The sequence below is a fragment of the Oreochromis niloticus genome, linkage group LG17 (assembly GCF_001858045.2).
Source record: "Oreochromis niloticus isolate F11D_XX linkage group LG17, O_niloticus_UMD_NMBU, whole genome shotgun sequence".
In the NCBI taxonomy this organism is placed as follows: domain Eukaryota; kingdom Metazoa; phylum Chordata; class Actinopteri; order Cichliformes; family Cichlidae; genus Oreochromis; species Oreochromis niloticus.
In genome coordinates, this window is record NC_031981.2 from 3128682 (window position 1) to 3152489 (window position 23808).

Consider the following 23808-nt stretch of genomic DNA (forward strand, 5'->3'; position numbering starts at 1 on the left):
CCCTCTCCCTTGCATTGCATGCTGGGTGAGTATGAGTGGAGTTCAAGTCTGTCTTTCCTGTCATTTTATTTTGTTTTCTTATATTCTTTGGTTTCTGCATTGCTTGGGTAAATTTTGTCTCCTTTCTTGATAGATGCTGTTTTTTGACTGTGGTGCTGAGAAAGGTGTCTGCTGACACGCCGTCCTTTGTCCTTTCAATGTAGGGCAAGGCATGTACATTGATAGAGCTTACAATGAAAGCCCTAGGAGGAGTTATTGTGGGTGGCAGTGCTGTCTACCAGTTATACTGGTGTTCCTCCTATCATTTTAAAGGAATTCTTGGAAAGACAACTGCTAAAGGACTGCAAGGAAAATTTGCTAGTGGGTTGAAGACGGTTGGTTTTGGCTAAAGCATGTGGTGTCGCTCAGGTGCCAAACGTGTATGTTTTTGGAATCACCTGGGCAGTGTTTTTCACAGTTAGGAATGGAGATAGGTACTGCTGGGTGCAAGTTCTGAACAAATGAAATATTTTAATGTGGAGACAACAGACCAAATAAATCCTATGCCCACACACACTTGCACAATCTACTCCATGCTCTCGCCACTCAGTTGTGGGCGTTTGTGGTGCAGATCCCAGGAATAGCAGTCACTGATAATGTTAAAATATGATTTTGTAGAGCACGACAGTTTGTGGCACGCTGGGAGAGACAAGTGTGTGTCTATTGAGAGCAGAGCACCGGCTCTTTGTTTCCAGTGCAGAAACATCAAATGAAGCAGGGCCTTCAAGAAGTGATCAGGTAAGAAGCGATTTTGTCTCAAACAATGATCTTTACTCTTTAGATGAAATGAATGTTGCAGAAATTAGTTAGCTATGAGCTCGAGTGAGAAAAAGCAGTTCAGACTGAAAAAGCATGTTACTGAAGGAGCAGCTTCCAGAGACATTTCAAAAAGATAAGTTATTTTCAAATATATTCTGACTTTCTCATTTCTTTTCCAGTGGCAGGTTTCCGAGTTGGTAATTTAAATATAAATCAGGGAAGAAACAGACTGAAGAGGGCTTTATTTATTGAAGTATTTCAGCAAAAGAAACAAGACATGATGTTTTATTGTGTTTGAATTTTTGGTTCATTTATTTTTGGCATTGGAAACTTGACCACCTTCTGCAACACTTATTAGACAGGAAGCAGAGTATTGTCTCTAACAAACTGTTTTCCCACATGTGGGATAAGTAAAAGACTTTGTATCCTGTCATAAAGATTTTACTTTAAAAATCCTTTTCCTGCAGCTAGCTACCATGTTTTTGTCTTTCAAGAGGCAGCAAAGAACTACTTACAGGTGGCAGCTTACCTGATATAAGCAGGAACTCCCCCCCAAACATGCTTATACTTTTGCCATAGCTGGCTACAAAAATGAGGCCCACATCTCTGATTTCATCTTTGTATCTGATTTCGTCAGTTAACTATTTTTTACTAAATTAATCTCAGAACTATAGTGAATCACCAGTTCTCACTATCATCATCATCATTTCTCATCATTTAACTATTAAACAAAAAAATGTGCAAGATTATTAGCAAAATAATACAAATAATTGATCATACATTGTATTTAAAAATGATTAGAGGCTCTGATTTCACCAATAAATACATTAAAGCAAACTCAGAGCAGTGTCAGTGTGAGCACATAATAACTCCTGGGTTAAGCAACAAAACCAGCTGCGGGTGGCTGTGCAGACGCCATCACCACTGGTGGCTGGGCAACTGGAATGGGCTGCATGTTGTAAACAGTGTTGTTCTCTATGTTGATGACAGTCGGGGTTTTCTTGCGATGCTTTAACTCACGATGCATCTGACACCAGGAGCATGAGGCACAGAAACAGGAAACTGCAATGTCCTTACAGAGAGAGCCCTGCAGAAAGACAATACAAGCATTAATTTGCCTTTTCTTTTTAGTTCAGAGTATGTCATCGTCTCATGGTTCATACCTTGATGCCATATCTGTTTCGCATGGCAGCCCTTACAGACAAAACTGCAGGAGGAACACAGAGGGGCATCCCACAGGCTGCTAATGCAGCAGAACCAAATATGTCACATAAGGGGAGACAGTTGTTCTCTCCAAATCTTCCTGAAACAGTGCAGGCGAGGCAGGGGCCGCACCAGAAACCATAGCAGCCTGAAAAACACAGAAACAAATCAACTTGGCTGTCACGTCAAAAACTCTCAATAGACTAAGGCCCAACAAATGAGAAAGACATGCCTTTAATGCTTAAAATGCAAATGTATCAGAATTTGCGTCTTACAAGTATTGACTTCCTCAAAGCAGTCAAAGAGACCAGCATCCCAGTCCACCAAGGTTTTTTCTGCCATTGTGTGCCAAGATGCTATAGGATTACTCTGTGAAAGTAGAGGAGCAGGTAAACCAAAGTTAAAGAAATGCATCTGCAGAAGGAACTGTCTGTTGCGTATGACATCTAGGCAGTAGATGATCAGATTAGATTTTGGGCACCTTGTAGCAAATCTTGTTCATCAGACACCTCAAAGATTTGTTCCAGCGATAGCTAAGATTTCATAGCGCCTTTGATTAGAAGCAGCAGCTTTTTATGGTTGAATAAACACAAACAAACTGAAACTCAAAGTATAGATTCAGAGAAATGAAATGAAAAGTGCATTGTCTATAGTTGTTCAGTTAAATCAGATTCATGGATCCTTAATTCCAAAGATTAAGGCTGAGCGGTAAAGACGAAACACTGTCAGACAAAAAAATACCAGAAATACCAAGAGGTAAAACACTGACTTTCCTAAAACATCCAAGTTCATTTAAAACAGTCGCTGGGACATGGTTGACAGTTCAGTTCAATATAAAATGGCCTCTGCATAAGACAACTTACAATCTGCAGCCTTGCATGTAATTTACCTTTGCAGAAAAACAGTTACCAATACAGAGGGTCAATAATAAAAAGGAAAAAGGAAAGAAAACACTCATCTCTTTCTGAGAATATATCAATTTACATAAACTTACATACATTTTTTACAGTCCCTCTGTCATCACATCTCCTACAGTGTTATACATCCAGTATTATACAGCACACTACAAAGAAATCACACTAAACTGTAAATGATGTAAAATTCATTGTAGAAAAGTGGAAAGCCTTACCTGGTCTTGCTGGACTCCCTGTGTGCACCTGTGATACAGAATATAGGAAAGGATGCACCTTGGAATGGGAGTGGCTTAGAGTTGCCATTGGCTTGACACAAAAATGCTGCAAAACCTGAAGCTATAGAAACAGAGAAAGGAAATCAAAAGATCGTGCGCAGAAGGCCATCTGTATTTTTAATGAACGTGTTTTGCTTTGTATTTTAATTGCATTCAAGTTAATTTAAACATACAAACAAATGCAACATCTATATGTCTGTTAAAGGTAAATGTCAAAAAACATACACATAGAAATTTATTTTTAAAAAAGTTTCATTTTATTGTTGTTGTACTGACACGTTAAAAAACACAAACAGAAACTACGGATAATAGTCATGATCATGTTCAAGTCTCAGGGTGTGACTTTGGCCTAGATGTGTCTGTTAACCTACACAGGTCAGTTGAGTTTTTTTGGGGGGGGGGGCTGAGAGTTTGAATAAAGACATTTCACTGTCATATCAAAAGTAGCGTCAGCTTTGTAATTCAGGTAGAGAATAAACAGTTTCTTTTTTCATTCATGTATTTATTTATTGCTATTCCTACCTAGTTGTTTTATTGTGTTTGAATCTCTTGGTTCAAGAGATCCCAAAAATCTGTATTGAAATAAATTGAAAAGTGCTACAGTGACACCTTGTGACAAAATGGGGAATTGCTGCCTTGCGCACAGTTAATAGAGACAACAGCTGTAGCGGGCCAAAAATTCAGTTAGTGACGCAAATAGTCATGCACTCCATATTTTTCACTGTGCCATTATGAGCAGATTGTGATTATTGAATTTTGTATAGATATTTTTTTAATTTACTTTATGTAAGTTCGAATATATTGAGAATTAATGTAACAGCTAAGAGGTCTACCTACTTTTCCATCATCAAGTATGAGGTGCAGCATGTCCATGGTTTTAAGGTCCAATCTTAGGGATTACTTACAAGTAGCAAACTGTTTTTAATATCAGGTTTCGGAGATTATATACAGGTGGGTTTTTTGTGTGTGCCAGCGACCATAGAATTCTCTGCCAAAACTTCACTGCAGTCACCTTCTGCTGCTCAGTTGTGGGTCTCTCTGCATTCAGTTTTGTATTTATTAACGAGAAACCTGTAAGACCCCCCCACCACTCATTTCTGTACATTGTTACCTGTATATTCGTACTTCAGTTGTTGATGTATATAGGACCACTTTTTGTCTTCCTTCTGAATTTTATATTCCTCCTGCTATAAGAGCTGTGTAACACCGAAATTTATCATTCGTGGGACAATAAAGGTTTATTCTATTCTATTCTATTCTATTCTATTCTATTATTCTATTCCAAGCGTGGCTATGCCTCCATTACACCACAAGAGGGAGTATATCCTAAAAAGCTGATCAAGTAGGAGTAAAGAGGCCAGGCCATTCAGTGTAATACAGTATGCCTGGCAAAAGTCTAGAGATTGTGTACAGAATGTGTAACAATGCATGATCTCTGTATGTTTGCAGGTAAGCAAGCATAAAATAGTCAAGTTGACCTTGGTGTAAGGTTACGTCCACAGGGTGTTTATAGTGCATTTATTGGCATCAGTGTAGATTATCCATGGTGATAATTGTCAGTTGGTAAAGTTAATTCCCCAGTCATTTTACCCACCTTGTGGCTGTGGTAGTTTTATTTGTGTACCTAGCTGCAATCACAGTGATACAAGACTGGGAATCACAGTAATCTAGCTGTTATCAGTATTTTGTTCTGCTTTAAGTGTTTGTTTTTCTGAGTTTGAAACCGGTCGGGTCACTCACTGTCATGCAGTCTACATAACAACACTCTAGAGACTGTTTACAAAATGGTTAATGATGCATTTTGTCTGTATATTTGCAGATCGTACTGTAATTGTGGACTCATTTTAATCCAACATGGCTGTTGTTCTCCTCTGAAGATCTGCTCTCAGCCCACCAAGTCATCCATGTTCGTGGGTCCATCTGTGACTTTTTACAGAAAGACAAGTACAGATGGCTGCCAATATCTGCTATATTATCAAAAAATTGACTACCAGCTGACAAGCTGACAGTGACAAGCAAGGAAGCATTGCAAGCATTACTTGTTCTCACATTATGCCACTAATAGAACCATATGGTGGGATTAAACAGATCTCAAGTAATCATGAAAATCAGCATCACGGACACATCGATATTCATGACCTCTTAGAAAAAGTATTGAAACAAAACATTTCCATTTAGGTATTTTTAGCATCACAACATTACCTGTGACTGTGGGCCGATCTTGTCTGCAGCATGTTTTGTTTTTCATGTAACAGGACGTTTGGGTAAGATGGATGAATTTATTCAGAATTTAGTTTGAGCTACTTTTCCATATACAAAATCAGTTTGTCTAAAAAGTAACAGATTCACACAGAGATTTAAGAACTTAGTAGAGTTCACTTTTGTTTTTGTAGATGTGTTTGATGAGTCAGGAGAGTCATTGATCTCTCAGTTTCTAACACATTATAAACATGATCATCAATATTGTTGCATTAAAATAATCAACTTACATTTCACGAGCAAGCTCAGAGAGGCAATGAAAACCATGCACACATAAAACATACTATGCTTCTCTTGCGTGTATCACAGCAGAAATCTTATTAGCTCCTTACAGGAGAAAATAGGTCAAAAGCAAGACAGTCATAACCAAATATCAGTTAGTTTGGTGACGCCAAACTAACAGTTCAGTCACATTGCTTTTAGAAGACAGATCACACCAATGAGGAGCAACCTCAGCACGGAGCCATAACAAACTCTCAATTTTTCCCAGTGGATGTAGGCTGCATGTTGACGACATGGGTGCCTTGTTTGCGAATTTTTAACTCGCGATGCATCTGGCACCAGGTGCACCACATACAGACACAGGAAGTGGCGATGTCCTTACAGATAGAACCCTGTAGAGAAATATTCTGTAACTACACACATTTCACAACTTTTACCATTTCTTAGTTACAGTTATTTACCAGTGGGAACCTAAAAAATAGATGACTGTCATAAACTTCTGATAAGATTTTTTAAAATAAGTTCTGTAGGTTATACCTGGATGCCATATTTGCGTCGAACGCCAACCCTCAGACCCAAGGCAGCAGGAGGCACAAACAGTGGTATCCCAAAGGCTGATAACACAGCAGGGCTGCAGATGTCACATAATGGGAGACAGCGGTTCTCTTCAGACATTCCGGCAACGGTACAGGCGAGGCAAGGGCAACACCAGAAACCATAGCAGCCTGGAAACAAAGGCAGGTTTTTTTAAATGTTGTAGTACATTATCTAAATGGCAACATATGATGATAAAAGGCAAATATAAATAAAACATTTTTTTTGGTTGCTTACAAGATTTAATGTCGTCACAACAGCCAAAGAGGCCAGTATTCCAGTTGGCTGCCATTGTTGTTGACTGGTTACTATTCCTGTTAATACATAGAATTCAGTACCGAGGAAGAACACCTAAATAGCAAAACCTTCACCTTTAGCACATGTTCCTCATTAAGAGGCTGATTCAAATGTGGAGCATTGATTTGAATGCTATTCAATCTACATGTCCCGTGTAAACACAGTTTGTTTGTTTTTTTTAACATAATTGTGACTTCCCTCACCCCCAACCAGCAGATAGCTACCCCACCCTGAGCCTCAGTCTGCTGGAGATAAAAGGGAGTTTTTCCTGTGCATTGTTGCCTTGCTCAAAGGAGGTCTTTAGATTGTGTCTCTATATGATTGTAGGGTCTTCACCTTGCAATATAAAGCACCTTGGACCAACTGCTGTTGCTGTATAAATAAAATTGGATTGAAATGAACTGAACTTCACAAGGTGTCTAGTGTAAGTGAATATGCTTGGAGTAGGAGTAGGAAGAATACAAGAATGATTGGAATGGCACTGAACCGTAGGCAGTGTTTCCAGATTATTGGTAAATACCTTGGTGGAGCTGCTCTCTTTGCACTGTAAGAAATCTCCATAAAAAGTCTCTAAATCCCAGCTTGACAGCTATTTCATTTGACTGATTTATTATGACCTAACACATGCATACAACAAATGCACTTTTGAAGGACTGTTGCGAGTGATACTCATTAAATGCATTTTGATCGTTAACAGCAACATTGGGTAGTGTTAAACTGCGTGTATCAAATTTTTTTATTGTGTTGTTAACCACACCCAAGCAATGCATGTAGCTGGAAGCCACTATCACAGACTCGTGTCAAACAAAGGGCGAGGTAGCTCAGTGTGGGAAAAGTATATGACATGATTGTGCAATCCTACTTGGAGCCACACACAGAAGTAGGTTTTCTGACCGATTTACAGAACAAAATGTGAATTTTATGCACTTTCAAATGAATACTAGGCTCTACTTTTTCTAATGATAGACACACCCTGATATAGTAAACTTTTAATTTGTATGAACAATGTAATGCAGTATAATTTCCCTTTTACAGCGGAGGTAAGCAAAAGTCCAGGTCAAATGTTGAGGCAGAAAAAAGACAGACAAAGCTGACAAAGTTACAAAACATCAGTCAGATATATCAAACATGTTTAAAAAAAATATCAGTGACTGGAAATGTTTTAAAAAGATCAGAATCTTTACATCCTACATTACTTCAGATCATTTGAATGTCAAATGTCGCCTTCCAAATGCACCTTTTTACAACTATGAACTTAAAATATTTACAAAAATACAATAACAAATAATATCTTATCTATTATAGATATTTGATACAATCTTACGCCTCTCACTATTTTAATTAAAAATTTTCATTTTTACTAACAAAAAATATATAAATCTTACCTGTTGAAGCTGGAAGTCTTGCTGTGGAGTCAGGAAGCTTTAAATGAACATGCTGTGTGTGCCTTGTGCATTAGTAAGATACTTGGCAAAAAAAAAAAAAAAATGCAGCAGAACCAGAACTATTGAACATAAAAAAGGTTAAAACAACACCTACATGAAGCCATTTACTTGGCTTCACGAAGGTGTGGCAAACCTGTTGACCAGGTCACTGTAAAACACAATCAGTGTGTTTCATTTTCAGAGGAAAAATATAACAGATGTGTTGTAGAAACCAGCAGAAACCAACGCCATGAACAGACTTCCTTCTAACTTCCTGAAAAATAAACATCTGCAAATGGATGAAAGTTAGTTATAAAGAAATTCAGACTTCAGAATTGTGAATTTAGTCTATTAAAATTTTAGAGCAATATTACAGTATGTGTCATGGCTTTTCATATTGTAAAGACCCTACAATATGAAATAGACAATTGAAATGATCAAACAACTCCTTAAACACAAGCACTTGGCCATAGTGGGAAGGAGAAACTCCCAATTAGCAGGAAGAGACATGTATCTTGACTGGTTTATGGGAAATGGAGAGCATGGAGAGATCCTGGATAAAACAACACAACTGTGGGATGGAGCAGACCAGCAGTAGTGCCTAAATAAATGAATGGGGAAGACATTCTCAGTGCATCATGGGTGTCCGCATGCAGCTAGAGATACCAGTATAACTAAAGGACGGTTCGGGGTCATCTGATCAAGCCCTATAACTATAAGGTTTATCAACAGGGAAACGTTTGGGATTTTTGTCTGCTGAATCCAAATTGGGAGCTGGTTCCAGAGGAGCTGGAGTCTCTGCTTCTCTTTCTGTTTCTGAAAGCTCTGAGAGGAAACTGAGACTTTGTTATTGGGATAACAAAGTACTATGATGGCGACTATAAAGACTATGATAGCCAGATGATTCAGGACTTCTCCTGCATGTGGGAAGAGGTCATTTTAAATTCAAATCTTGATAAAACGGACAGCCAATGAAGAGAAGCTAGTATAGTTGAAACATGAAATAAGATCTCTCTTTGCTTGACCTGTTAGCACTCTTTCTGCCATTGTCAGTGTTTACAAATTATTAAATTATTAGAAAAATAATTACAATAAGAATTAAAAGTACTAAGTGACAAGCGGTTTCTAATTCTGGCAACACCTTGCAGGTAAATGTGGGCTGTACTGGAGATTTAGTTATTGTGAGAAAAGGAAGCACACGCCTTCTTCCAAACACACGCAAAGAGGGTTGCCATGTAGACGAGTAGAGTGCCCAGAGCAGCAGCTCTTTGTAAATGTCCAGCAAACACTCTGAATGCTTGAAAGTGAAGAGCTCATACTGGATCAGTGCACTACAAACTCCACAGTCTCTAAATATGATGAAAATGAGTTCTTGAATGCTTGAAGGCAAGCAAAAAGCAAAAGCAGAAGAATGTAATAACATCTTTAAAACATGTAACAGACTTATGTCAAAATACAAAATTTGTCCGTCTGTCTACTGTCCACAGTTTTCAAACTGTCATGTTCACATTTTGTGTGATAGTAGATACCAATGAGAGCTCCATCTGATTTAATTTTGGTTTAAATCCGGTCCAGGTAGACCCTGACCTTCAAACTGGCAGCACCTGAAGCAGACAGATGTGAGATCAGAGATCTTTCTTACTGAACTTATGCACAAGATTCATTTTAAATCCATCCATCCTCATCCGCTTTATCCGAAGTCGGGTCGCGGGGGCAGCAGCCTAAGCAGAGAAGCCCAGACCTCCCTCTCCCCAGCCACCTCCTCCAGCTCATCCGGGGGAACACCAAGGCGTTCCCAGGCCAGCCGAGAGATATAATCTCTCCAGCGTGTCCTGGGTCTGCCCCGGGGCCTCCTCCCGGTGGGACATGCCCGGAACACCTCACCCAGGAGGCGCCCAGGGGGCATCCTTGTCAGATGCCCGAACCACCTCAACTGGCTCCTTTCGATGTGGAGGAGCAGCGGCTCTACTCTGAGCCCCTCCCGGATGGCCGAACTTCTCACCCTATCTCTAAGGGAGAGGCCAGCCACCCTTCGGAGGAAGCTCATTTCTGCCGCTTGTATCCGCGATCTCGTTCTTTCGGTCACTACCCACAGCTCGTGGCCATTTTAAATCTCAACACAAATTCTCAAGATTTCAGCCAATTCTGCTCCATTTCAGTATGTAATTGTGACAATGTGGTCGGGTCTGCCATGCGTGTTCTACAGTGGTGCCAAAACTCAGGATCGTGGCATGGCGTAACCGCAACCGGGCCAGCCAGGGGAGCTGCGGGCCCAAATGCTGGCCGAGCTCGTGACCATGCAGTGGGACCAAGCGACGGTGTTTCGCCACCAGTGGGAACAACTGCAGGACGGGCAGCATTAAAACCTTATATGTAAATAAAGCTTTGTTATCACATTTAAATCAGTACCTCCATCTTTATCTGTGTTTGGTCCTCTCTCCTGGCCTGGCCGCTGTGTGATGCACTTGTACAGATAATGGATGCAGTTTTATATTAGGCTTAGCACTCCACCCTTTCACCAAATGTAGTATGGCTCCAGGAAAACCAGCATAGTGGTAGCCAAAACACCCCACCCCACATTTTGAAGCCTTAAAATGTGAGGTGGGGATGACAGAAGGATAGCAGCAAGAGTGAAAAGGAAGCCTTACAAGATGGGATGGTAGCAGGACAGCGGAGACAGTGGTACTGACAAAAAGACAGGAGGCGGACCTTGAGGTGGTAGAGCTAAAGATGTTGAGATGTTTGTTGTTAGTGACGAGGAGGGACAAGATTAGAAATAGATTTATCAGAGGGACAGAGTCAGGTTGATCAACTATAAGCAGTTTGGAGAAGCAGGAGGAGCAGCTGGTTTGGCCTGTTGTCTGTTCTGCTTACGGGACATCATGCAAATTAGATTTTACAGGATGACATTTGAATCACTGGTCACTAATAATACATCTATATTTGTGTTTGCAGCATGGGACGAAGCTCAGAGCTACTGTAGAGAAAGATATAAAGACCTGACTACAGCGCCTAACATGAAATCTATGGAGAGACTGTACACAGATTCTACAGAGAATCAGCCTGGATTGTACAACATCTCAGGAAGAGAAAACAGGACTTTTCACACACTTTTATTTCCAGTTGTTGTAATTTACACACACCGCCACAACAATTACAACAGGACGCAGTACAGACTTTTATACAGGGGAGGCGTGGTAAGCTGAATGAGCTGAGGTGTATCAGCCTCCCCCGCAGGGACGCCACGAACCACGCCTGCCACACATAAATCTTTATGCTTCAATAATGAGAATGTGTGGATATAGTTGTACTGACTTTGATTCAACATATCTTGTCTAAAATGCCAAATAATGGTGCAGGAATACTGACGGACTAGAAAGAGAGTTTATTTCTCCCACTCTTCCTTATTTTTGTCACGGTCCTGGATCAGTGACCCAGTGCTTTGGTTTGTTTCATCATCATCATCATCATTATTATTATTATTATTATTATTAATAATAATAATAATAATAATCGTTGGTTTCATCTTGGTTTATTACTACCAGTTTTTTGGTTTCTGCTTTGTATTTTGAGCTCCCTCTGTTGTGTCCAGTTTGTCTCTGTGTCTGTCGTTTGCTTCCTGTTTTACTTTGAAAGTCTGTGTCAGTGTTTCTGGTTTTGCTTCCCTTGTCTCGTTAAGTCTGATTTCTCCCAGCTGTGTTTCCCTCCTGTCTCCCATTCCCTGATTACTCCAGTGTGTATTTAAGCCGTGTGTTGTGTTGTTCCTTCTGTGTGTGTTTTGTGTGTTACTCCTGCTGTGTTTCGAGGCTGTGTTTAGTTTCCAGTGCCAGTTTAGTTTAGGTTTCATGTTTGAGGTTTTGGGGGTTTTTTTTTTTTGCAAATGTTGATTTCCATGAAGAGTTTTTCCAGCAATAAAGCTGCGTTTTGAGTTTAAGTCCCGTCTCTGAGAGTCCGGTGTTTGGGTCCTATCCTGCCTGCCATGACAATCTTTATTGGTTCCCAGTTAAATTAAATTTAAAATTCTGCATATACTCACCTATAAGGTCTTTAATAATCAGGCCCAATCTTATCTTAAAGACCTCACAGTACCATAACACCCCAATAGTGCACTTAGCTCTCAGACTAGTGGTTTATAGCAGCTCCTAAGGTATTTAAAAGTAGAATGGGAGGCAGAGCCTTCCGCTTTCAGTAGACTTGTAGTCAAGATCACCTAAACCAAGACCAAGACAATACCAAGACCAGAGGGTATCGAGACCGAGTCAAGACCAAGACCAAGACAAAGTCGAGACGAGACCGAGACAAAAAAGCCTTTAAACTGCAGGCAGATGCTGCTTTGTTTATGGGTGTCAGGCATATTTATGTGTTTTTGCGATGCACTCGCACAGCCCTCACCGCTGTCTACTGTCTCACTCACTTACTGAGAGGACAGACGCACGCTCCACTTGACTGTCGCGTCTCTCACCCTCTCTGTTTTTCACATAATGATATTATCCTATATCCTCACATGTGATTGGCCACAATATGGAGGGATTGGAGCATAACTGAGCCACTGTGTGAGAGCTGAGCAGCGAAAGGAAATTAAGTGAGGAGCCGGCTCTCGCTCAATGGGAGTCGACTCTTCTGATTCACTACAAAGCACTCTCTAAGCTCGGCTCTTAGAGCTGATGCTTTTGCACATGACACATTATCGAATGTTACGTTGTGTGTCATGGATACTGTTGACTCCAAATCTCCTGACCACTATGTCGATCTGAGACCGAGACAGCGAGACCAAGACAAGACCGAGACCAAAGTCCGTCGAGACCAAGACAAGACCGAGACCAAAGTCCGTCGAGACCAAGACAAGACCGAGACCATGTAAAAGTGGTCTCGAGACATCCAACTCTAGCTTTCAGGCCTCTATTCTGAGGAACCAGCTGCAGTTTATAAACTAAGAATTTGCCATATTCAACATATTCAAATTAAGAAAGCAAAGCAAATAAAAGAAAATTAAGAAAAGTAAAGAAGATAATGTTAAACATAAAGCTAATAAATTAACTCCAGTTGCCTAAGTGATATTTTTATGTAAACCTTTTTCTTCTGTTCTTACTGAAGCCCAATGTCCTCAGATTCAACCAAACATCTGTGTTTGCTCATGGCAGAAATGTTGATCCTGATCAAAGAAAGCAAATAACGGGATGAGGCCTGAAGTTACTGCAGAGTTCACCTTTGACATGGTCTCCATCACAAACCTGGAACAGCGGGAACTGGTGAAGGAGGCAGCCAAGAACACCAACACATCCCACATCTGGTCAGGACTGTGCTACAGCTGTGCTCTTGATCTGTGGTTCTGGGTCAATGATCAGCTTCTCTGCTATGAGAACTGGGCCAGTGAGACAGAGACTGGACAGTTTGACATGTCTGTGGAAGCAAGCAGGAGAAGACGAGTGGTTCAAGAAAACAGATGAAGAGGAGTTAAACTTCATCTATTCTTTCTGACAGGCTTATCGGTATAAACCTCATATTTCTATCAAGTCTGGAAAAATACAATATTATTTCTTTGTCCAGGCTACAAACAAGTGACAGATAACAATAATAACTTATTTGTGTTTATTCTCATTTGTCAGTTTACTTCTTTGAACACTGTTATATATTTATCACAGGATTAAAATGAAAAATGCTAGGATAAACATACTGGGATAATACAGCTCACTACACATAAAATCTGTATTACGGGGAAATTTTACTGTGTTTTGTACAAGGAAAAATACTTATTGTGCAGAATATTTTTTCTTATCAATGTTATATAGATCAATATTTATGTTTGCAGACCAAAAACTACAGGCAACCCAAGCAGTCACTACGAGGTTTTTGCTGTATAATCTTCTTTGCATCCAGTTTCATCCAACAAGAACCAACAAAGTCTTATAACAATATGTGCATGATGAAGTTACAAACCTTAATATAATTCTGGTTTTATGTTTTTAATGACTGTTTTGTGTGGACCACATTTTTCTACAGTCATGTTTCAGTGTTTTTCTCTGTGACATCAGTGTTGTCTCCATCGATCTGGGATGTGTCAGCCTTCATGGCTGCTCTCCTCTCCCTGTTATTCAAGGTATGTGATGGATCAAACACTTGGTTTCTTTTTCATTTGTTATCAAGACGATTTGTAAACAACTGTAAAGGACTGGGACCCAACACCCCGTGTTCACCTTTATGGGTTTATTAATCACTCAGTGACACTTTCAGTCTCGGCACCCACGTCAGCCAACTTTGCAGTCAGCTGCACGCTCCTCCTCCATCTCCGGTCTGTGACATCACTGAAAAAGGGGAAAACCTCATCAGCACAAATTATCTCCACCTGACCCTCCAACCTCCCTGGCACCACCCGTCCCCTGCAGCTGAGCCAGGGACCACACCTCCACCACAATAACATTTACTGATCATTGCAAATTTTGTTATAAATCTACTAGACTTTGACACATCACAGATAGTCACAGTTTGAGTATAACCACTGGCTCAGGTGCCTGACATCCACCAGCTGTGTGGGCCTTTTAAATGAGAAAAAAGGGATTTGTGGTAAATTTTAATTTTGATTAAAAGTTTCAGTTCATCTTCATCGAGTACACTGATAGAAAGCAGATGTCAAATGCTGTTTTTTTAGAGTAGTTATAAAATACCATATGATATGAATCTCACCATCATAGTGGATGAACGGCATTATGGTGACAGGTAATTTGAATTTGTTGAAATGTTTTTGTTTTTAAATAAAGCGTGCTATGGCTTCACATTTGCATGCGATTTTGAATTTGAGACCTTTTAGCTCTTTACTCATGATCATTTCCATAGTGTGTGTAAGAATAATTTCCCCCATCTAACCACCTTCATGTGAACAGGGCAGTCTGTATTATTAAAGATACTGACTCCTTCGTCTGCTTTAGTGTGATTTTCTGAGCATCCCACCACTTTTTGGGTGTCAGTCAAATAGAATAATGTATTTTGTTCTGATAAATACAAAGAAAAATACGAGTCATAAGAAATGTAAATGTTTAATCCCAGAAAATTCTTTTTTTTCTTCCTGAAAAAAGGAAAGCAATAATTTGAAATACTGGGAACTATGATCCCATTGTGTTTCTCTTTAACAATGTGTGCTGTCAGTAACTGTAGTAAAATATGTTAAACATACATACATATATTTATCAAAATGTATATATTTGTAGCATTTACATATAGGACTAAATGCAGATACATGAGGTCAAGATGCCAACAACAAATCAAGCTTAGCAAACAAATACGGATAACTTTGTTAAAGCTTAGATGATGAGCCCTAAAACAGATCAGCTCCTGTTGATGTACAGCTACACTCACTGTAAGCACAGAATCATGGAAAAGGTAAGTTATGGTCAGAACAACCACGAAGGAAGAGTCATGTGAATAAAATCTGGTCTCTGTAATGTGGAGTCACCAAACACTCGATGGTATAGAGACAAATGAGTAATCAAGATATGACCAATATCACATAACTCTGTGTAAAGACGGGATGTAACACCAACACAACAGAAGCATAGGAAATCCAATATTAGCATGACAAATGAAAACCATCAGATCAATCTGGGGTTTCATTGAAGGAAAAAGTTAGTTAATAATTAATTAGAAAATAGATACACTTTGAAACTTTTACTTTAATTTGAACTCTTTAATCTTTATAATGTAAAATGAACCTTCAAAATACATCTGAAATATTGAAAACATTAATTGAATTCAGAAACAGTTCAAATAGAAAAACATGTTTTTTTTATTTCTGCACTTTGGACAGTAAACATCTGTTCGGCCTGTTGTCTTTCCATGTTTTCCATGGCATCATCTAGATTAGATTGTGAATGAGCGACTTATGTTTTGAATATTCAAATACATAATACAGAATCCTCTTGTTAGAGCTGAATGGGATGCTTCATTCAGTGACCCAAGATAAGAACAGATCAGAGTGAAGCAGCGACAGAGGAACGACCTGACGTAAGTAGAAACTTTGTAGTGTACTTTGACATTATTGGCTCAGAATAGAGGTTAAAATTGATGTCTTTATAGCTTGATATTAATGCCAGTTCACATATCAAATTTAGATTTCATGTTTTATTCTTGTTTACTGTCACAGGAGGTGGCTATAATGACAGAAACAAAAATAGCAATATAAGGCAGTGATAAACTAGTCCTGCAGTAAAACAGTGCGTGTTAAAACAGCTGTTCCAATCTGTGAAATTGCAATTTTAAAATGCAAAACAAAACAAAAAGTCTAAGCTTCTTGTTTATTTTCCTTGTTTAGTTGCATTTTTATCATCTGCTCTTTTCTCTCCTTTGTTATTTCTACCCGTCCTTCGACTGAGCTTTCTTAGACAAAGTGATGAAATCACATTAACTTTGACATTTGTCTTTTCTTCACTTCTTAAAACAACAACAATAAAAAAAACAAACCTGAAGAACACACTGAAATACTGGTTCTATCAAACAGAGCAAAGATGCACTGGGGACCTTTTCTGCTCATTCTAATGGGTAAGTAGATCATTTTACTGGAAAAACTACAAAATTAATTCACTTCAGATTAGTGCACTGTTAGTGTGTAATTACTAAAAGCATTCAAAATAATGTTTTACGAAGAGGCATGTGTGGTTTTCTGTATGTGATCTCTTCCCTCCTGATTTAATTTTCTTAACGACTTCTCTGACATCATTACGTTTATACATTTATTAAGGTGTATATATGTTTTTTGTTTTTAGGTCAGTGTTCCTTGTTTTTATGCCAGCGCTATAAGTACTATTTTATTAAAGAGCCTAAAACATGGGACGAAGCTCAGCACTACTGTAGAAAAGGATATAAAGACCTGGCCACAGTGCCTAACATGACATATATGGAGACTCTGTGCACAGATTTTAAAGAGAATCAAGCAAACGCCTGGATTGGGCTGTACAGCATCTCAGGAAGAGAAAACAGGCTGTGGCACTGGTCTCTGCCAGGAGTGGAGTTCCATGATAAAGAGATGAAATGGAGAGCAAGTGAACCTAATGATGCCGGCAGAGATCTCGAGAACTGTGCACGGACTGACAGCTCTGATGAGCTGCTGGATGTTGGCTGTTCTCATGATCACACTTTTGTCTGCTATAATGGTGAGAATATGACAATAATTAATTAATTAATTAAATAAACTGTTCATATTTAAATATATCTATAAGTCACCTCTAATGAATATGAAAAGATGCACTGCTTTTTCTCAGGTTAGAGCAGACTGTATGCTTCATTGGTTTACTGCACCATCTTGTGGTGCAAAATGATATTACACAAAATAACAAAACAAAACTTCAGACAACTGCGTTTCTCTGCCACACAGAGCAAAGACATCCTGAGCATGATGTCACAGCAGTGGTATTCCCCTAATGTTGTTACAGAGAGTAAAACCTAAAAGCATTTTAAAATCATACTTCAGCTTTGGACTTTGTTTTAAGTCACATTTTTTGTTAGTGGGTTGTTTAGACATGCAGTATGAATTATTGATCTAGTCATTAACTATTGATCTTACTTTACAGACTGACAGTACCTTTTTACACTACAAATCGTTAAAATACAGCACAATGAAATGATCATAATTTTCAGTATTCCAGGTTAATATTTTCCAGTTTTCATGAAAAAAAAACTATTTTCTGAGATCAAAAAATGTGCATTTCTTGTGACACTTTTTTCTCTTTATTCCACAGACTCTAACCAGTCACTCCATTTGATTGACACTGAAAAAAAGTGGCGTGAGGCTCAGAGCTACTGCAGAGAGCACCACACAGACCTGGCCAGTGGACGTGCACAGTTAAAGGAAGCAGTCAGTAAATTTAAGAGTTCTGGTAAACTACCGTCATGGATCGGCCTGTTCAGAGACACCTGGAGGTGGTCAGATGGGAGTAATTATTCTTACAGACATTGGGAAAGTATCGATGAGTTGCCTGTAGAGCTGTCTAAAACTGACAGCGGCACCAGGAACTGTGCGATGATTGCATTAAACAAAGAAAGAAAATGGAGCGCTGATGATTGTAATAACAGAAAACCTTTCTTCTGCTATGGTGATGGTGAGATTTGCAAAGATTCAGCTTTCACATTTGGTTTCTGTCAGTTTTCTTACTGAAGGAATAAATGTTAAAATGACTTTTTGAATCTTTCTTATTCTCACTGAAAGAAGTGTACATGAAGAACACTGGTATAAGTTTCATCATCAAGCTAAATAACACAAGCTATTATGTACATAGAGCTATACCCTAGACACTAAATGCAGCCTCCTTTCATTAGGAACCTGAATCACAGTGGTCTTATTAGTTCTTGGTAGCCATAATGTGACTAAAGGTACTAGATTTACAGTAATAACCATCCTGAGAAAGAAAAACAGTTTTGACAACTTGTAAAAAACAAACAAACTAACAGACAAACATAAACAAAAATAAATAAATAAGTTCAGCTGTAAACCAAAGATTTTAGGTCATATGCTATAGGACTAACACATAATACAGTAAATCAAGAAAAGCAAAGATTTGAAATAGTAAAAGGTTCAATCCTTGAAAAACCAGAAATTACTGCTCAAATACCTGACTCAGGTGTTTATTGAAGTTTGTTACTTGTTTTTCTTTTGTTTTCTTCTGTTCTTATAAACAAACATCATGTGTTCTTTCATGACAGAAAAACTGATCCTGATCAATGAAAGCAAAAATTGGGATGATGCCTTAATTTACTGCAGAGGGCACCATGGTGACCTGGTCTCCATCGCAACCCTTGAACAGCAGGAACTGGTTCAGGAGAAAGCCAAGAATGCCAACACACCGTATGTCTGGCTGGGACTGCGCTACAGCTGCGCTCTCGGTCTGTGGTTCTGGGTCAATGACCAGCTTGTCTGCTATAAGAACTGGGCCAATGAGACAGACACTGGGCAGGATAACATGGCTGTAGCCATGGAGACAGGAAGAGAACATAAATGGTTCAAGAAAAATGATGAAGAGAAGTTTAACTTTATCTGTTCTCTGTGACTGGTTTTAAAAGCAGTGTAGCAGTCACGGGTTAAAAATATGTCAATACTAGAAACAGATGACACATAACAATCATTTAAGTTGATCAGGCATAATGTTTGTTTGTTTTTCAAACTGTAGAATGCTTTATTCCCAAATAAGTTGATAAGTGATGCGTACTGTAGAGTAAGATGTACCACAGCATTTGTATGCTTATATAAACTTTCCATAATCTGACAAAGATACAAGATTTTTAGTAATACTTATCCCAAGAAAGAAATAATTTTGGATTAAAAAAACCCAAACAAACAGAAACAAAAAACTTTGATCAAAGAAAGAAAATAATAGCATGAGGCCTTAAAATAATGCAGAGTGCACCTTTGACCTGGTATCCATCACAAACCTGGAACAGCAGGAACTGGTGAAGGAGGCAGCCAAGAATGCCAACACATTCCACATCTGGCTGGGACTGTGCTACAGCTGTGCTCTTGATCTGGGGTTCTGGGTCAATGACCGGCTTTGTCTGCTATGAGAACTGGGCCAATGAGACAGAGACTGGACAGTTTGACATGTCTGTGGAAGCAAGGAGGAGAAGACGAGCGGTTCAAGCAATGGAGAAAGAAAAACATGTGCCAATCACAACCTAAAAATACTGTTAAAAGTACAGTTTCTCTGTTTTCAGGCTAGAAGCAAGCAACATATAATGTTTATTCTTCTTTCGGAGTTTATTTCTTTGTATTCTGTTACATATTTGTTACAAAATAGGAATCTGTTCTAGCTCAAAAATTCTTTACTTGTTATATAACGTAAGGTGATGGCTTTGTAGTGTATACAGCATTTATAAGCTTATAATATCTAATATGTAAATAACTGTCTCAAACCTCCAAATATGAAATTATCTAAATTTAAGGACTTATGTAAAATGCTTCTTTTTTTTTCTGACCCTGTTAATCAACGTTGTCAGATTTTCCTGGGAACTGGGAACACTGGTATAACTGATAATGAAATTTGAGACAAAAATATTAAACATTAAACAAATATTTTTATCACTGGTGTCAGTAAGAAATTTGTATTGTTCAGGATGTTTTTTTAAGTAATTAGGCGAACACTAGATGGCGCACATGAGCCAACAATTTCACAGTACAGTACTGTGCAAAAGTGTTGAACCACCCCTCATTTCTTTACATTCTGCTTGGAAAATGGAAAATGGATGCAGTGATGTATTGAAAGATTTACAAATAAAAATGGAAATGCAGCAGGTGAGGCAAAAAAAAAAAAAGAGTTTGTGCAGTTTTATAAGTTTTAAACCAGCACTTTGATTCTTCAGAAGTAGACATGATAGTCAAGACAAATTATAAATTTTGTGTATATTTTTATTCACAGATCATCATTTTTCATTTACTATAATACAATATTTAGTATATTTTTTTCATTTCCCAAAAAATAAATTATTTAGCACAATATAGTGGGCTACATACTGAACTCAGAGGATGGAAACAAAGTATCACACTAGTATTAATCCGATATTATTGGTATCATTACTATACACATCCTGGTTCTTGTGCCAAATCATTGTTTTTTCTGATTTCTTAAAGACGTGACCTTCACTTACTTTGTATCTGCTGTAGTTGTTGTAGCTCTCCTCAAATTTGTTGAGGGCACTTTTGGGATGTTTTGCACAGATTCAACTAAAGACATGAGAACAAATGCCTCCCTCTGTGCTCTTATGAAAGATCACAGAGGGAGGGATTTGTTTTGGAAAAAACTATATTTGTCCAACATCTGCAAAGCAGTGGGTGTGATATATTCTGCCTCCAGCTTTCTGTTTGACTTTGCTCTTTTATTTAATCTCTTAGTGTTTCTGTGCAATGAGCAAAACAACAAGAACAGCAGCAGCAGCGATGAAGTTTCATGCTTTTGTTTTCATTCTTCTCTTCGTCTGCACGTACCTGAGTCTGGCACAAGGTAAGTGAAACAGAATGGAGTGGATGCAGATCACAGCTGTGACATTTCCACTTAAGTATTTATTTTTAACAGAATTCACAGGAATGTAACCATGCTGTTCTTTACAGTATCTCGAAACCATTTACTGTAGAAAGTGAATTCCTAAAAATATGCACCCATCTTTTGGTGTGCCCGAGTGCTTCTTTTTATGCCTCATCTTGGGTTAACCACAGTTCCAAAGCCACATTCCTTTGTCTTCGTTCCTGAACATCTGTGATACTGTTAGTCAGGGGAAGTGGGAATAACACTGGACAGCACTGACTGGCAGAAGTCCAAAATTTTTTCAAGCAGGATGATTTATGTCTCTGTTACTCTTTAACTTTCTCTCCAGGCCCGTATGGCAAGTGCTGCATCAGCTATGTTAACGACATAAAAAAGAAGAGAAACATCGTCAGTTACACTATGCAGGAACCGGACGGTGACTGTGACATCACAGCTGTTTTGTGAGTATAAAGTGTGAGGTCCTTCACTTTTGACCAATTTTGTTTTCCTGCACTGTCAAATTCCATTATAATTAATTAGCACAGACTGATGGAAAAGAAAAGAAAATTCCCATTTAGGACTGATCGACATTTAATGAAGTGTGTGAACTTCTAAAATAAGCTTGAGAACTTTAAGTAATGATACTCACGTATGTAGGTTTAAGATGAAAAAGAAGTCCAAACCTGTGTGTGCCAATCCAGAGGATGATTGGGTCCAGAGGGAGATGAAGAGGCTGGATCCAACAATGCTGCATTAGGTAAAAAGATACATACCATGCTCTCCCAATGTCATACACTCTCAGAGGCTATGTACATTAATCATCCTACACACTGCCTCTTTACAGAACGAGAAAAAGAAGAAGACAGGACAGTGGACATCTTTATCTAGCTGTCCGAGATCGTATATCATCTTTAGTCATGTACACAGTTTACTAATACAGAAATATGCTATATCCTTAATGTTAGAGCCAGTATAAGTAAAATAATTTATGGGAACCATCTATGATACTATTCAACTTTGAAATGTGAGTACAAAGTGTGTGTATGTGAGAAGAATGTATCCTTAACACGCTGTTGTCAGATAAGTTGAGGTTTGTTTGTTTTTTAAATATACAACAGATTTGCTAATTTTTGCATCAGCAATAGAGTTGGACTTTGTGTTTTTCTTTTGCAAATAAAGAGAAGATCCAAACAGAACTTTTGGTTTGTATAAATGTTTATAATTAATGAGAATGGCCAGACTCCTTCAAGCTCATAGGAAAGCAAAAGCAACTAAACACAGACTCACTAAAACTTGCCGATAGAAAATTAAAAACACTGCAACGGCCTCCACAGTCGCCGGGTCTCAGTCTGGTTGAGCATCATTGAGATGTGCTTGGAAGGGAATTTGTACAACCAAGAATTGCAAAAGAGCATCTCTAAACACACCACATATGGAACTGTAAAGCAGATGGCCTGTAGCATGGATCCATCCATGTGCATCCATCGTGCCTTGTTGTATCTGCAGTTCTGGCTGGTGGGGGAGTGTAATGCTGTGGGGCACGGTTATTATAGCTAAAACTAAACTAAAAATTAAAACTAGATGTCAAAAAACATTTTAGTGAAGTAAAAACTAAAATAAAATCTAGAAACTATTGTGTGACCTTGGAAAACCAACTGAAATAAAATAAAAATATGGAGGAAATATCTTTAGTTTCAGTGTTTGTCTGATGAGGCATTGATGAATGTATTTATTGAGACTCTTAATGCCAACAAGAGTGTAACTACTTTCAAAAAGTTTTTAATCAGCTCTTTGCTTTCATTGTACGCACAACAGTCTGTGCAGCCATATTCACATATGTTTGTCATAAGGTAGATATCTGTGCGGTGATTTGCATATTTTGTTTATTCAGTGTGCCAGTTTGATGGTTTTAGCGTTGCTCTATTAGAGAACACTGTCAATCTGTTTCCCTAACCCACCACTGGGTCACTGACTAAGTAGCCTGACACAAGCAAGGATGTGTTATACCAGGCAGGTGTGATCATTAAGACGGCCTGCACACAGGAGACGTCGATTTATTTTCCTGGAGAGTCCGGCAGCGGATCCAGGGGAATTCGAGTCGGGCTAGGCAGCAGCATTTTTTTTTCTCTAAAACCATAATACTGAATATCTGTGCAGGTTCTCAGTCATCCATCGTGGTCTAAGGAGCTTGGAATGAAAAGCGTCTGGACTTCTTTAAATTTCTTGAAGACGTTGAAGAACAGAACTGGAAGCTTAGATGTCACCGGGAATAATTGACATGTTTTAACCTTGCATGTGTTGTTTTGCATCTTTGCAGTGACTGCATATTTTTTAGAATGTATATTTTGTTGACGTGTGCCGAAGAGACTCCGCCCATTTCTAATCACTAACTGGACACACCTGGGAGGGCACGGAGGCGAATATGGCAGAGCATGAGACGGGGAGAGAGAAATGGAGTGGTAGCCCAGTGGCAGGCGGTTGTCGCAAGGAGCGGCACGGAAGCCGGATGAGGCAGTCTAGGAGGAGAGAGACGGAGGACATCCGCGCGACTGGGGGACAAGCGGAGAAGTAACGCCAAACGCCGGGCGGGAGACGAGATACTTGATACGCGCTTGAGCCTATGACAGCGGCGGGCGAAGTTCGGTGTTGGGTAAGATTCCCTGCAGAAGTCTAAATTAAGCTGTAGTGTTTTTCTTAAAAATGCCACCAGAATTTAGAGCTCAGCTTGAAGTTGACGTTCGGACCACTTAGTATTGGTCAATTTAATGTTGTAGATTTTCTGTAATAAGTTTGCTGTAATGTGGTTGGTTGGTTGGTTGTTTTTTTT

At 38.9% G+C, this 23808-nt stretch overlaps 2 protein-coding genes and 1 long non-coding RNA gene across 4 annotated transcripts; 2 read left to right on the forward strand and 1 right to left on the reverse strand.

Moving 5' to 3' along the window:
• Positions 1-668: 668 nt before the first annotated feature.
• Positions 669-11637, forward strand: LOC112842614 (uncharacterized). Its single transcript, XR_003214469.1, has 4 exons — positions 669-777; positions 9562-9605; positions 10193-10359; positions 10942-11637. It is a non-coding gene; the product is annotated as an uncharacterized LOC112842614 (long non-coding RNA).
• LOC100697512 (cornifelin-like) lies at positions 1026-5922 on the reverse strand. Its single transcript, XM_025899461.1, has 5 exons — positions 5017-5922; positions 3131-3251; positions 2277-2372; positions 1962-2149; positions 1026-1885 (listed from the first exon to the last, which is right to left on the reverse strand). Exons 2-5 carry the CDS (start codon positions 3216-3218, stop codon positions 1676-1678), a joined length of 582 nt encoding a protein of 193 aa, XP_025755246.1. The 5' UTR covers positions 3219-3251; positions 5017-5922; the 3' UTR covers positions 1026-1675.
• A 4241-nt stretch (positions 11638-15878) lies between the features above and the next one.
• LOC100690551 (putative C-type lectin domain family 20 member A) lies at positions 15879-22177 on the forward strand. Of its 2 annotated transcripts, none has more exons than XM_005451818.3 (8): positions 15879-15981; positions 16444-16515; positions 16740-17126; positions 17712-18071; positions 18673-20960; positions 21331-21442; positions 21639-21738; positions 21826-22177. In XM_005451818.3, the coding sequence occupies exons 2-5, from the start codon at positions 16482-16484 to the stop codon at positions 19014-19016; spliced, it is 1125 nt and encodes a 374-aa protein (XP_005451875.1). In that variant the 5' UTR covers positions 15879-15981; positions 16444-16481; the 3' UTR covers positions 19017-20960; positions 21331-21442; positions 21639-21738; positions 21826-22177. The 2 variants fall into 2 exon arrangements, with proteins under 2 accessions (XP_005451875.1, XP_025755247.1); XM_025899462.1 differs by having other exon boundaries at positions 15927-15981; positions 16475-16515.
• The last annotated feature ends 1631 nt before the right edge of the window (positions 22178-23808 follow it).

What these genes read in the sequence shown, in the direction of transcription:
- LOC100697512 (XM_025899461.1), bottom strand. Translation starts at nt 3,218, where the DNA reads ATGGCAACTCTAAGCCACTCCCATTCCAAGGTGCATCCTTTCCTATAT. An exon ending in AGGGAGTCCAGCAAGACCAG is followed by an intron (nt 2,373 to 3,130) that starts GTAAGGCTTTCC and finishes CTCTACTTTCAC; the next exon opens with AGAGTAATCCTATAGCATCT. An exon ending in GAAACAGATATGGCATCAAG is followed by an intron (nt 1,886 to 1,961) that starts GTATGAACCATG and finishes GTCTTTCTGCAG; the next exon opens with GGCTCTCTCTGTAAGGACAT.
- LOC100690551 (XM_005451818.3), top strand. Translation starts at nt 16,482, where the DNA reads ATGCACTGGGGACCTTTTCTGCTCATTCTAATGG. An exon ending in CACTTTTGTCTGCTATAATG is followed by an intron (nt 17,127 to 17,711) that starts GTGAGAATATGA and finishes TTTATTCCACAG; the next exon opens with ACTCTAACCAGTCACTCCAT. An exon ending in TTTCTTCTGCTATGGTGATG is followed by an intron (nt 18,072 to 18,672) that starts GTGAGATTTGCA and finishes CTTTCATGACAG; the next exon opens with AAAAACTGATCCTGATCAAT.